The following is a 15919-nucleotide window of genomic DNA, read 5'->3' as shown; positions in this document are numbered from 1 at the left end:
GATTTTGTTTTTCCAAATTAGTTATCTGTCGCGTTTTAGTTCAATATTCTAGAGATATATTATTTTTGAGTTTTGTCAAAACCTAGTGTCGGGACACGAAAATATAAGAAATATACCCTAACCTAACCTATACTCAAGATCTATTATATAATGTCTACTATAGCTGATATATTAAAATTGTTAACAACTCCTTTTACACGATACCATGAGAGAATAAAGTTATTAAATTCTTTGTGTCACCTATAATAATATGTTTTATCGTATAAAAACAGCAATTAACATTTTTTTTTTAATATTGGAAATCCGTTAATATTTTGAAATTAACGTTTATAAATAATAAATAAAAATGTTATTATTAATATAATTTTATATATAAGTCTTAATATTTCCCACGGGTAAAATTAAATTTTAAAAACTTGGCTTTGCCTTTCCGTTATGCAGTAGGATTTCGAATAAAATTAGAGTAAAATTCTTTATCTTCAATTCATATTAGTAACATAAACTAAATTGTGATCATATCTCGATTTTGTTAACTAGTTAAAATTTAAAATAATATACTTACATGATAATTCAGAAATTATTAATTCATATAAATTTAATAATTCAATAAATATACCTATATCTATACAATTTTTATTTTTGATTATGAATTTTATTTCAGTAATTATGTTTTGGAATTCGTAATGGTCTTTTTTAATCAAGAAATGGTATACTATTAGGTATAATATGTAATTAATAATTAATATATTGATTTATGCTTAGTTTTAATTACCTACCTAACAAAGATATAATTTAGGATCTATAATTTCCAAATAAAGCAGAATATCTGGAACTAGAAAAAAAGAGGCAAGGGTGGAGTCGTGGAGATATCTCTATCATCTATACCCCTTCCACGGTAATTAATACACGCTTGGATCTAAAAGTAATATTTCGGAAGAACAACCAAAGTATGGCTATGGGTGCTAACTGCTAATGTATAGGTACAACACAACATAATGCGTCAATACGATATGTTACGTTTAAACTAATATTAATAGCTTAATTTTCTAGTACTGTAGTATACATTATAGTATAGAGTAAACTGTATCTAAATATAGGCAAAAAGATTTCATAATTTAACTTTACCTATTCAATAAATCACGTGTTTCAGAAATTAAAATCACAGAGATATAATTATATAATATAATAATTATTATTTCCTCGGAGAGAGAGCTAGCATATACGTTATATTATACTTATTCGTATTGCAAGTAAACAAATAACCACGGGCGTCATTTGGGGGGGGGGGGTGCAGACTGCAGGGTGTACATTTGTACCAACTTTTTTTTTAAAATGCCTTCTTTGGCCTGCCAACAGTAAATATAAGCATCGATATACCTGAGTGTTTTATATTATATATCATATTTAATATTTTTTTAGTATTAAAAAAAATGTATTGTACTAATGTTTAATTTCCAAGAATGTTTGATGTGGTTTTGTGATCCCACAATATTATAATTGATTAAATTATAACACAAACATTGTGAAGAAGGGTGGTACCCATAAAATACATTTCTGGTTTTATTAAGCTAGCTATATTATATATTTTGAGTATGCAGGGAGAAAAAATGTGTAGGTTAGGTTCGGTTAGGTATTATAAAGGTGTTTTATACCCATACATTTATTTACCAAGTGTATTAAAATATAAAATATAAAATACCACTGTACACTGGTATCCACAATATAAAATAAATACCTCCATTAAAAGTACCTACACATAGTTCGTCAAAAATAGCGACAATATTGTGATATTTTCATACTAATATAAGTGACATATTAAATAAATTATACAAATATTCTACAGTTTTTGTCCCCACTTTAACCCCCCCCCCCCCCAAAAAAAAAAAAAAATAATAAAATTGTCTATGTGGCCTGGTAATGATCTGAATGGCCTGGAATCATTTTTGCACCAACAAAATAAAAGTTAAAATGACGCTTCTGCAAATAACTATATACAATCGAGTCTCGCAATGACTAGAATCTCAATGGAAATAAAAATTAATTTGACTTATGTATTTTTCGAGTTAGGTATATTATACCTCAAAAACGACTTCAGGTATAATATACTTCAAGGGGTGAGAATAAAACTCGAGTTATCGAGGTTTTCAAGTTACCAAGACTCAACTGTATAATTTTATTTGCGCGTGAATCAATAAACAAACACACAACCACATGTTCTCGCGTTCAGTTTTTGTTTACATTACTGTAGTATTGTGAAAACTGTGTTCGTCAAGGTTGTAAAACTATACCGGCTTTGAACGATTTATAAAACTACAAATTAAAAATATTTAAAATTTTAAATAAAAATGATTTCAAAAGCAATTTCGGTCTCCAGTGAAGACGGTGAAATTTCTTGGTACCCGATTGGCTGGTTGATCATGTTTGAGTTTTGTGGAACTGACTAAATATTTTCTGAAAACACATCTACTGCTACTGCAGCTGCAGGAGAACAGACGAATGACAAAAACGCATCGTAGACATCTTCATAATAATAATTAATAAGTGGAACCAACGTTGAAGCCCATATTAATATGTTATTTAAATCTAAAATATTATTGTGTACCTAATACCCAAGGGCGTCCGCAAGAATTTGTCAAGGGGAGGGCAAAATATTTTCCTTTTTACATTTTTTGTCTTACTATCCTATTAGTTATAAAGTATATTTGTGACATGTTTTCTTTCATATAGATAAGGAATGTAAAAATATTTATGAATAGATAGCTATTTAAAACTTACAGCATTGATTTTAATAGTTAATTGTTATTCAATTTTAAATAATCAAATACATTTTTTTTTATAAATAAAATGTTACCGTTGATTTTATAATTTTAGGTAATTTATAAAATTAAATATTTCTAGTTTATTCAGTCATTGATACCACAAACTTGAAAAGTTTAAACTATTGTAGGTATGCCATCTATGAACATTTAATTTTATTATAAAAAAAGTAAAAGCTTGGTTTTCCCACCACTACATCTCATAATCTATAAAAACAACGTTCTTAGTTCTGACGTTCATATTGAGTGTACTTAATAAAAATCACTCTGTAAAAAAAAAAAAATTTAATTTAAACAAAGTTTATTTTGCGATATTTTATATTACAACGATAATGTTTAAGGTTGGGATTAGGTACAATGCACTTTGCATTGTTTTCCAAATCTAGCTACGCGATACCCGTCTTATAACATCAACGTCGGTGATATGACAAAGTATTGTGGCCGACGGTGTATAATTCAAAAAACGTTATTCGATGACAAATACAAACAATAACAGGCGAAAAGTATAGGCGTATAGCTGGTATTTTATGTTCTTTGATGTAAACTTTGCGGAAGTTTTTGTATTGAAAATTCTCCACCTTGTAAATTCGCAGACATTATTAATTCAAGTTCTATTATAATTTATAACCCAGAATATTTCTTCAACATGCTTTATAATTTAGCAAACATTTTTGTAAATAGTTAAAACAACAAAAAGCCAATTCAAACGTCGTGTATAATATAAATATAAATTCGATCATGACTAAATAAACATGACATGGTCGCTAGATTACTGCACACATATTTTATACATATATTACCTATACTTCCCCAGACTTGGAAGAAACACTAATATTATAGAAAAAATGTTATTCACGTTACAATTATATAGGAATTCTACTGTTTTTGCCATGTCTGGGGAAAATGCGCAGTGATAGGAAAAATTGGTTTTTTTGGTGATCATGCCTGTTTATTTAGTTATTAGATTTGCTCAAAGTATCACTAGTAAATTTTAACTACTTTGAGCGAATCGAATTATAGCTAATAACTAATAAGTTTGATAGCTATAGAACTACTATTATAATATTATTGAATCACGGAAAAAAGCCCCGGTAAAAAAAGTCCCTCACTAGGAAAAAAAAGACCCGATAAAATTAATGAAAATATATCAAAATTAAAGTATAAATATGTTAAAATTGTATTGAAAAATACATTAAAGTTATATAAAAAATCTTATAATATCATAAAAAATGTTAATTACTTACTTAAATCACATATTAAAATTTAATAAAATTTAATTTAATACAAGTCTAAAATAATAAAATATAATACATTATACAATAGTCAAAAATAAATACAATTATAGTACCTATATCATTATAATAATAATGCTATAAAAATGTAATACTATAATTATTAGGTACCTACAGCTCTTTCTTATGTTAAAAAGGCCTGTTTATAGGCATACATATATAACCTATTATTATACCGAAAAAACGTTTGTTTTTATGTAATGTTCCTAATCAAAGTTCAAATTATACGTATCTATAGTAATTTCGTATTTATTTATTAGTCTACTATATTTTAAAAACCATCCAGAATGAATTCCTATTAAAACAAACTAAAATTTTTTAAAACTAGTAACTACCTTTCGATTTATGATGAATAATTTATAATATGACACTTTTTATATTTATCTATACAATTTGATAAATTATACCATATTATCATCATTACACTAAAACTAAATACTAAATTACTAAGTTATAACAAAAGCCAAAAATATGATCTTCATTATAAGAACTTGAAAATTAAATATAATATATATATATTATTATTATTATTATTAAAAATATATATATAATAATACATACACTATATAGGTATGTAAGCTTCTTTCTATTTTTTATATTATATGATTTTTTGTGTAACTTTAATGAATTTTTCAAAACAATTTTAACATATATTTATACTTCAATTTTGATATATTTTCATTCATTTTTTCGGGCCTTTTTTTACCGGGACCTTTTTTTCCGATTAACATTATTATTATTAGACTAAGAGAATATTAATAAACGTCCACAACATTTAAACTCCAATATTGATATAGTAAAAGTATAATATATACCTAAGTACAGTGGAACTCGGTATCTCGAAGTCTCAAGGGTCGGTGAGGTGATTCCGAAATATGCATGAAATTTTAAATAAAAATTATGTTTATTTTTCAAGAGAAATATAAATTTATTCATAATATATTTTTATTTATATGTTATATTTTTTATCGATAGTAGGTGCATATTATTGTATATATAGGTACCTGCATATGAAATCAATATACTTTTTCTGCACCATCTGCAACAGGGGCATATGCTTATGTATATTTTTTTTCTTATTCAATTCTCTTTCGATTGAATCATTAATATTCAGGGTGATTCTAAAAACTAATTAATAAAAAAAAAAATCGATCTAATATTATAATATTATACGTGGGCCTAATAAGAATGCCGCCGGGTGTTTGAAGTTTAAACTACCCGATGACCGCGACCAACGTTGCGGCAAGCAGGTGATATAACATGTACCTGGGTATGTATCATTATAGGAATTATACGATATAATACGACTAATAATACGATATTATATGTGCAGGGCACCCTCGCTATACTGGCGTCCTTGGATATACTCTCCTTGGCAACTAACTAGTATGTGACCTAAACAAATCGTCGATTATTTTGTCGTATGGCATTTCACGAATCGCGTTCGTTACGTTCAAACGTGCGTTATTATTTTTTTGCGACCAGTCAGTGGTATAACAATATTATGTCGGAAAAAGATATCGCCAGGCAAGTATTACGTGGCTACATAGATAGAGAAATCGACTTGGAAAACCAACTAAAAGAGATGTGAGTATCTATATTATACAAACCATATTATAATTATATTATGTGATAGGTACACAAATATATTTATTATTGTTATTAAATATTGTTTATATTGTATAAGTTTCGTGTATCATTATATTATTATGTCGTGGACGTCCGATTTAGAGACGAAAAGAGATTTAATGACGTTTTTATTACCAAACTGAGTACCTATACATATATGATATTATATAGGTACATTATTCAAAATATAATCTTTAAATCGTTTAATCCCTCAAACATTTCATCAACTGAATGCAATTTGTAGCGTAAAAACGTTTCACTTGATATACCTACTCTTAGTATCTACTGCCTATATTTTAGTAAATCATATCGTGTTCACGATATTAAATACTTTAAAACAATGATTTTTATCCACACAGATTGAACAGGCGCAAGACAGTGGTGGTGGAAGAAGGAGACTTTTTTAAAATCCGTCGAGAACAGATGGAGAAACAGAAGAAAATCGCAAAAAAAAGGAATGAAACGTTTTTAAAAGTGGGTAAAAGATAACAACATACAACACTTTATATAAACCCAACCAACTCACCCTTATAAAGTTAGCAGCACAACTATGACATACACCTAACTAACTTGTTGGACATTGTTGAATTACTCCCAGACTTTGTTGGACTTTATTTAGTCGCCAGAGCTTTCGACACTTACCAACTCATAATATTTTCGTTAATATTGTGTAGTATAGGTATACTTCTCAATATTGTTGATAACATTAATCACTTATATAGATACCTCGCTGCCCTAATACAATTTATAGAATCTAACGGATATTAACATTACATATGAATAATTACTTTTTAGGTAAATTTTAATAATTATCACTAAATTTAAAAACAAATTTACAAATTATTAAATAAATCAAACTAGGTATATAAAATGAAGAATTATAATCATATTCGTAGTCCGAAGGTAGGTACGTCGTACTAAAAATGTCCATAAAAACGAACATGTGTCTTTTAACTTAGAAAGCATATAATAATATATAGATAGATGGTTTAACGTTAAGCACCATTTTTATTTTGAGGTACATATAAATACAATTTTCAATAACGTAGCCTACAGCTTTCTGGGAGCGTGTCCATTCAATATTAATTTGTATATAATAGGCACCCAGTATGTAATTGATATTAGATTTTAATTGTATCTTTACATGCAATTTGGGTAAAATCGATATGACTTAAATACATACAGCATGGCATAAGTACTTACAAATTAAATTCTTATAATAATAATAACGCATGGGCATGTTCATGTTCAATAATTTGTGGTTTTTTTCATTTACTTTGTAACTCATATAGTTTTATAAAATATTATAATACTTGGTATGATAAAAAAAAAACCAGTATAATATTACTTATTAGTGAAAGTATCTCTATTTTATAAAATTATAAACGTAATCGAATTTTTTAGTCTTTTTGTGGTGTCTATAAAAGAAAAAATGGTGGACAAGTGGGTACAACTCAGCTGCTGTACAGTTGTATAGGTGTCAAGTGGGTCACTGTGAGAGATTTGTTAAATTCTAACTCTACTTCGAAATTTAAATTTTGACCTCACGAAAGCATCAACTAGATCCACTTTCCATCAGAAAATTTACTTAAGTTGGAAATCGAAGCATTATTTCGACTACTTATTGTGGACTTCCACACACACAAACTCAAAATTTATATTAAATAAAACACATATCGTTGTAAGATCAATACATTCATCGCTGTGCTCAAAATCTAAAATATTTAAATATACATAGTTATTAAACATTATACAAATTACAGTTATGAGTTAAAAGTGGGGGTTAGCTAGTGCGGAGCTAGCAGAGGAAAATCCTAGTAACAGTGTCATAATGTTATGTAATAACATATGCTACTCCCTAATATCACGAAATTAATCACAAAATAATATTACTATAGAAACACGATTTTAAGATAAAAATTGTTTGTTTAGGATCTCGAACACACAACTGCGAAATTAAGAGCATCTCTCGCTTGCGACGACCTCACCGACAAAAAGTTAGACAACGAACGCAAAAAGTTTACAGATTATGTCAGACAGACACGGCGAGGACAATCTGTTTAATACCTTCAAGGAAACTGTTTTTGACGTGTAAGCTGTGATATTTTATCTACAAATCAATTTTTTTGTAGTATGAATTTAATAATAATATAATATGATTCTTTCACAAACTCAATGTAAAATTGTAAAAACCTATACTATGTAACATGTACATATCTATTATTATATTATTATTGTGTATTTGTGTCATTATGATAAGAAATCTTTTTAGGAAATGAAATAATACTTACAAATTACGTCATGCAAATACGCGATATGAAGAAAAATTTGTAATCGATTAGAAACATAAAAGTTTCTATTGTTGTTATTGATTTATAATGTTTCCTAGTTTTGTTTCTGTGTAGGTACATATATTTATAAAATATAGGTTACCTACTTGAAAGCTGAAGTTTTGCGTTGACTGTGTAATGTTTATATAATTTAACCTAATTTCGTAGTATTAATAAATTGTGATTTATTTATTATAATACAATAAATATGTCGTTCGAGTTAATCCAATGCGAATAGATCCTTAATTTTGTAAATTTTTTTTCTCTTCATCATTATCATGAGTTGATCTAATACCTATATAATATTGATAATACTTAATTGTAACAAATTATGAAATAAAATTTCCTAATTTGAATTTAAAAATGTTATACATACATAAAATCTCACGTACCTACCTATCATACGCGATAATATGGGGGAGGGGGAGGGGAGTTAGGGGCCAAATTCCTACTTATTCAATATTATAATATTTGAAAGACTTCAGGCTTCAGCCTCCCCAAATCTCAAACGCCATTTGCGCCTTTATACGCTACCTACACAAACATAATTTTTTTTTAAGAAATATCCTTGAATGTTATCCAGATATGTTTATCCCCCACAAATATACGTACACAGAAATATAAAAAAGATTTTAAATATGCACAAATGTACTAAGAATTGCTCAAATATGCACCTTTTCTAAAATATGTCAAAAAATGCAAATTCAAAATTTGTATATTTAATTTCGCCATTTCATGAAACAAATGTATAACCTAGGTACCTAGAATAATCTACGACCACCACAAAAAAATGTGCAAATTGAAAAAGTCCCAAACCCTACATACTAGTGATGAAAGTTATGAATTAATAACTATATTATTCCATTCTGGCGGGGGGGAGGGTAGAGACCCGGGAACCCCTCCGTAAATACACCACTGCCTATATTATCATTAAAAAGTGTTGTCCGATGGCTAGAATAGACGGCACAGTAGTTGGCATAAGATATATTGGTAGTAAACAATGGGAATATGGGATCCAATCTCCTTAATCCCTATTCTCTGTTTTTTCAATTTATCTCAAGTCCAAACAAAATTTTACGCAGAATAATTGAAACTCGCAGTGTGACATTTAATAAAACGTAACCTTTACGACAGAACACATTATTATGTCAAATATAAACTACTAGCAATAACAACGTCTAACACTTATAAATTGGGTTTAGTATATTTTCTGTAGTCCGGCGATGCGCCGGTGCAAAAAGGTCAGACAATTCACTATTGTATAACCGTATCAAAAAAAAAAGGTCTCGGGAATCCGTCATCCTTTCTGATATAGCTGTCGGTTGAATTATGTGTATTATGCGGAATCCTTTCATTTTAATGACCTGTATAATATTCTCCCGGGTTTATTCCGGTATCTACTACCTGTCGGGTACATGTTAACTCTCCTGAATTCGTAATAACTATTGGTTTATACATTATAATTTAATGTTTATAATAAAATGAACATAAAAATTTTTAAAATTTAATAGAATAAATTGGTTTATATATTATAATGTAATGTTTATTATAATATGAACATAACAATTTTTAAAATTTAATATAATATCTATTGTAATCTACATATGAATTTAATATAAAAAAAGGTGGGTAAGTGGATGTCGCTCAGCTGTACAGTAGGTTAGAAGTGGGTCACTGTATAATGGATAGTACTAAATTTGAATTCAGTGATTTAATAATATCATTGTATAAGAAAAACGATTCTGAGCGGAGACGGTATGTCAGTCTAGGTATAAGACATAATATTATACATGGTATTAAAAAAAAATTGACCTATAATAAATTACAAATTAATCACAATATCTATTAGGTACTTATAACGCGTTATACATCAACAACAAACCGTGATACTATCATAGATATATAATAGTATATTTTAGAAGTTTCAAGTATACCCACGAATAATATTATACAATCACAACAAAATAACTAAAATAGTTATTCAAGGTTTTTAATATGTAATTTCGTCCAAATTTGAATTTAAAATGACTATAAAAATAAACTGTGTAGATGTATTTTTTAGATTTTTTGGTAACAGAATTTATTACTTACGTGGAATCTTGTTCTAAATTTTCAATTCTTAGATACAAAAGTTAAACATTTTAGAAATTTTTAACTACTAAATAATTATTCAAATTAAAATTTGATAAAGTTTGTAAAAATTCTATCTTTAAATGCTCATAAAAAAAAATTGTGTCTATGTATTTTTAATATTTTTCAACTGCTATTGTAACAATATATCAGGAGCCTTGTATTAATTTTTTACACTTTTTGGCCCAACAGATAAAACTTTATTGATATTTATAGAAAAAAAACTAAAAAAATTGAAAACTGACAATGTCCGTAAACAGCTCAAAAAGAGTCAAGATATTTTCAAAATTTGATCGTATATAGAAAATACTAATATAAACATTCAGTGAAATTTTCAAGTATCTACAGTCATTCGTTTTTGAATTACAACAAAATAAGAAAATCGTTACATGAGAAATCCAGTGAATATCCAATGTTGTAAAAATATAAATTTCAAACGCTCATAAAAATTTAATTTGACTTGCTTCTAGACATTTTTTTTTTTGAAAAAGGTAGACAAGCTTATGAGAAATCTTGTAATACATTTTCAAATCTTAAATTTAAAAAGAAAATTTTTCATGAATTTCTTACTCAAAATAATTTGCTAATTTTCGTAATTTTTACGTATTTTGTAAATATTTGAACTTTTGAAAAAAATTGTTATTATGGATTTTTAATTTTTTTCATCTGCCTTTGAAACAATAAACTAGGAGCCTTGTGTTAAATTTTCAAGCTTTTTTACCCAACAAATAAAGTTTTATTAATATTCATAGAAATAAAACTAAAAAAAGGTGGGTAAGTGGATGTCGCTCTGCTATACAGTAGGTTACAAGTGGGTCACTGTATAATGGATAGTATTAAATTTGAATTCAATGATATAATATCACTGTATAAGAAAAACGATTCTGAGCGGAGACGGTTTGTCAGTCTAGGTATTAGACATACCTATTATAGGTATACTTATCTATAGTATTAAAAAAAAATTGACCTATAATAGGTATCAATAATAAATTCCAAATTAATCATATCACAATATCCATTAGGTAACGCGTTATACATCAACAACAAACCGTGGTACTATCATAGATATATAATAGTATACTTTAGAAGTTTAAAGTACCCACAAATAATATTATACAATCAAAACAAAATAAGTAAAATAGTTATTCCAGGTTTTTTAATATGTACTTTTGTTCAAATTTGAACTTGAAATGACTATAAAAATAAACTGTGCTAATGTATTTTTTAGAATTTTTGGTAACAGAATTAAATATTTACGTGGAATATTCTTTTAAATTTTCAATCCTTAGATATAAAAGTTGAAAATTTTATACATTTTTAACTAAAAAATAATTATTCAATTTTAAATTTGATAAATTTTGTCAAAATTTCAACTTCAAATGCTTATAAAAAAAATGTGTGCCTATGTATTTTTAATATCTTACAATTGCTATTGTAACAATATATCAGGAGCTTTGCATTAAATTTTCACGCATTTTTACCGAACAAATAAAATTTTATTGATATTTAAAGAAAAAAAAAATTTTAAAAATTGAAAAATGACATGTCCGTAAGCAGCTCAAAAGAGTCAAGTTATTTTCAAATTTTTATCGTGTATAGAAAATGCTAATATAAACATTCAGTGAAATTTTCAAGTTTCTACAGTCATTCGTTTTTAAAGTTACACCAAAAACCAAAATCGATTTTCTCGAAAACAGATTTTGCGTAAAAATTCCCGTTTTTCCTTAATTTTTCTTTTGTTTTTCACGGCGCTTTTGAATACTATTGGAAAAATTTTACTTTTGACCCCCCCAAGTACCAACTAGATTCACTTTCCTATCAGAAAAGATACTGTTGAAGAAAATCTTAGCATTTTTCTGTCCTAAAAGGAGATGACAAACACAAAAAAAAAAAAATAAAAAAAACACACATCATTGTAAAATCAATACATTCATCGTTTCACTCAGAATCTAAAAATGGAAACCGAAAATGTCCCTAAACATCTCAAAATAAGTCAAAATATTTGGAAAATGTTATGGTGTATAGAAAATACTAATATGAACATTCAGTCAAAATTTCGTGTATGAGTGAATATCCAATGTTGTGAACATTTGAATTTCAAATGCTCATAAAAATTTAATTTGACTTTCTTGTAGATATTTTTTTTTCATTTTTTTTGTTAAAAGTAGACGAACTTATGAGGAATCCTATATTACATTTTCAAATCTTAGATTAAAAAAGAAAATGTTTTGGAATTTTTAACTCCAAATAATTTACAAATGTACATTGTTTTTAGTATGAAATGTAAATAATTATACAAGAGTCTGGAGGAGGTGAACTATAGACTGGAAGAATGGAGGGATGTACTAGAATGTAAAGGGTTAAAAATTAGGAGTAGTAAAACTGTGTATATCGAGTTTAATTTTCATCTTGGAAATGGAGATATGTGCGACATGATAATGACTGGTATTTGTGAGGAGGATGCTAAGGATCGTAGTAAGTGGAATTTGAGGACACCCATAGTTGGGGGAGTGGCGAAGGAAAAGAAGATAATCTATTAATTTCAATACAACAATCATGTATGTGATAAAAAAAATACACGTAAAAGATACATTTGACCGTTTGGAGTGTAACTTAAGCAGGTTGTTAATTGTAATAATAAATTTGCGAATCACATTGCTGGTTGTTTAAGTGCGTACAAAGAATACATATTTTCATAAGCTCTTTAAATTTGAATAGTTCTCCACCGTTTTGGCTAGTGTTACCCACGTGGAACACTTATCCCGCCAAGGCCCTAGAAGTTGTACGTGGCAAATATTAGTTGAATCTAAATATACAACCATTTCCATGATACTTGAACATCCTTTAATTTTCTTTTTCATAATTACGAGATGAGCGAAGAAAGTGGAGGACGTAATATTTATATTGTTATATGATTTGGTTTTCAAAGGACTCACACATAGGTATAATATATTTAAAAGGAAGCACGAGTATGGAGTTGCATTTTGAGTTAGAAAATGTTTTAAGCAAAATAAGTTTATACTAAATGTATAGGTATAGCTTAAACTTTAAGCATTAAAGTATAAAATATAAATACACATAACTTTATGTTATACCTAATTTCATCGAGAAAATGTTATGGCGGGTTTCGTCGATATTATACAGTAAAGAAATTAGTTTATTCAATAAAGATTGACAAAATAAACAGTTAAATTTAAAAGAATCTCTTTATCTCTGTCTCTCTCTCCCTCCGAATCGAGGATGGACGAATACGCGTCACATATGTAGTAACAATATTCCAGCAAGAGCCTGCATCCCCACTATTATTATTATTATTATTATTGTTATTATGTCAGTTAGTTACTGTAGTGCGCGTGACCGATGAAGATGATCGGCGTCGTTGCAAATTATTTTACAGTTCTACATTTTATTTTAAATTGTAAATTGTAATATTGTTGATTGTGAATTGTTAATGAAATAAAATCACAAATTATGTTAATAATAATATTGTTTTCCTGACAACATTGTCTAGCGGTCGTTCAACCACCGGTATGTCGCTACAACTTCAGCAGTGGGATACCCTCAGATTCCTCAACGATTTTTTTTTTTAAATTATATATCGTGCGTGTATTGTGAATTTTCGTTAAGTTAGAAAAATTGTCGATTCGATTTTTGGAGACGTGTCTACGTTAGTATGAATAGTTTGGATAACTCTGAGCAGTCCGACCATAATTACGCTTCGTCCGATGGGAAAACCCAGCAACCGGATGACGCAGCGGGATTAGCGGGAAAAAAATTTTGAGGTTATGCTGTGCAAGGCAATCAGCTGCAAAATTGTTCTAGTCTGCCAGTGCTGCCAGGAAGCAACCAGAATGATCTTGCACAGAAGTCAACAGTGTCCTCTGGCATTGATAGTAATTTTATCAGTATCAACAATGTGCAGCCGCAAAATGTTGATACAAATAGTGTTATAGCCGTATTGTTGGAGCAAAATCGGCTTCTTATGAACCAAGTGAATTTATGCAACAACGTTCGGCACCGAGCACGGTCAGCGTTCATAGTATCGGATCAAATGGCTACTACGTGATGCCGGACTTTCATCAGTCATTGTCTGATTTTGTTGGTACCGAATCTTACGCTGAAGCGTCGAACTGGATTAAGGGCATCAATTCAACTGCTGATTTGCATAATTGGCTAGATACTTTCAGCTCGAAATTGTACGAACAAAACTTAAAGGTGCTGCTCGTAATTGGTACCTGGGACGAAATTTTTCTGGTCGGGAACACTTTGAACAACAGTTCATAGATGCTTTTATTGGCACACTAGCATCAATTGTTGACCTTACGAAATTGTTAATTGCACGTCAACAAAGAAAAGGCGAAATCATTACCGAATATTTCCACGACAAAGCTCGTATGTGCCGAGAGCACAAACTTGACTTTGATGAATCCAAACGGCAAATTGTTGAAGGTATATATTCGCATGAACTGTGTATTTATCCATTGAGTAGAAACCGCAAAAATGAAAATGAGTTACTGATTGATATTGTTAAGTTCATGAAGATAAATGATTCCCGAATTTCGCGTTTCAAGAATGTACCACGACCAGCGTAGGCAGAAGTATTAACTAAAACAGATAGCCCTAAGTCTATAGTAGTAAATAAGCTTCCAAGTTCAGTTGTGAATCCTAAACATTCATCTCAAAAGGTCAAAGCTCGATATGGATCGTTCGAGCACATCTCACCAGCTTGTACTAAGCCGAAACGACCAAAGGGTTCGTGTTTCAAGTGTGGGTCTGCAAATCATCAGATTAACCAATGTTCTTCAGATCAGTTTCCAGCCGACAGTCAACATCAGCAGGCTCCTAGCAACTCAGCTATGGTATTGCAGCAGTCAGATGTGGTAACTCCAGCTTATATTATGAATATAGATGTAAAATTTAACAATAGTTTGTTATCAAATATTTTGGCCGTTGTAGATACTGGTAGTCCTATAAGTTTAATTAGGGAACAAGTGTTACCAGAACACACTAAAATTGTAAAAAGTCCAATTAACTCTGGTATTGTAGGTATTAATGGATCAGAATTGATAATTTTAGGTCAGATGTATGTAGATGTTTTTCAGCCTAATATTGACGATCCACTAAATATTAGATTAAATGTAGTGCCTAACGATACAATTAAATGTGATTGTTTACTGGGTAGAGATTTTCTGTCGCATCCAAGGGTAATTTTTGGAGTTAATAATGGTAGTTTTGAAATTGAAATTAAACGTAGTGATATAATATCATTTAAAATTTGAGATTTTGAATATGAAAATGACAGTATTGATCTTAAGTTGGACTATACTTTACCTGAGCACATTAAAGTGAAAATGAATAATATATATAAACAATTTTATTTGGATAATGCTAGTGAGCAAGATTATGAACCATTGGTTAGTGAACCTTTGCAGATTGTTTTAAAAATCAGGATGTGTTTAGCTTCCAACCAAGACGATTGTCATATTATGAAAAAAATTAATTACAAGAAATAATAGATTCCTTACTTAAAAATGGTGTGATTAGAGAAAGTAACTCAGAATATAGTAGCCCGAGTATAGTATAGTAGTGTTGGTGAAGAAGAAGTCTGGTGAACTGAGATTGTGCGTTGATTATAGAGAACTTAACAAGAGACGCTGTAGAGATAGGTATCCAATTCCACTAATCGACGACCACCTTGGCCTATTGAGAGGAAAAAAATATT

The 15919-nt window shown here is 28.9% G+C and overlaps 1 protein-coding gene across 2 annotated transcripts in view; it reads left to right on the top strand.

The window, feature by feature from the left end:
* LOC100166538 overlaps positions 1–8376 on the top strand; it is a 16735-nt gene extending 8359 nt beyond the window's left edge. Inside the window, exons 2-4 of one of the 2 annotated variants that reach the window (XM_003247075.4) lie at positions 5442–5695; positions 6097–6211; positions 7670–8376. In XM_003247075.4, coding sequence (XP_003247123.1) covers positions 5532–5695; positions 6097–6211; positions 7670–7801 — 411 coding nt within the window. In that variant the 5' untranslated portion in view covers positions 5442–5531 and the 3' untranslated portion in view covers positions 7802–8376. Of the gene's footprint in view, positions 1–4773; positions 5696–6096; positions 6212–7669 lie in introns of those variants that run through there. The other variant, XM_029488457.1, reaches the window with a different exon arrangement.
* Positions 8377–15919: the final 7543 nt, after the last annotated feature.

The sequence above is a fragment of the Acyrthosiphon pisum genome, chromosome A1 (assembly GCF_005508785.2).
Source record: "Acyrthosiphon pisum isolate AL4f chromosome A1, pea_aphid_22Mar2018_4r6ur, whole genome shotgun sequence".
Taxonomy (NCBI): Eukaryota; Metazoa; Arthropoda; class Insecta; order Hemiptera; family Aphididae; genus Acyrthosiphon; species Acyrthosiphon pisum.
This window is presented reverse-complemented; position numbering and strand designations above follow the sequence as displayed.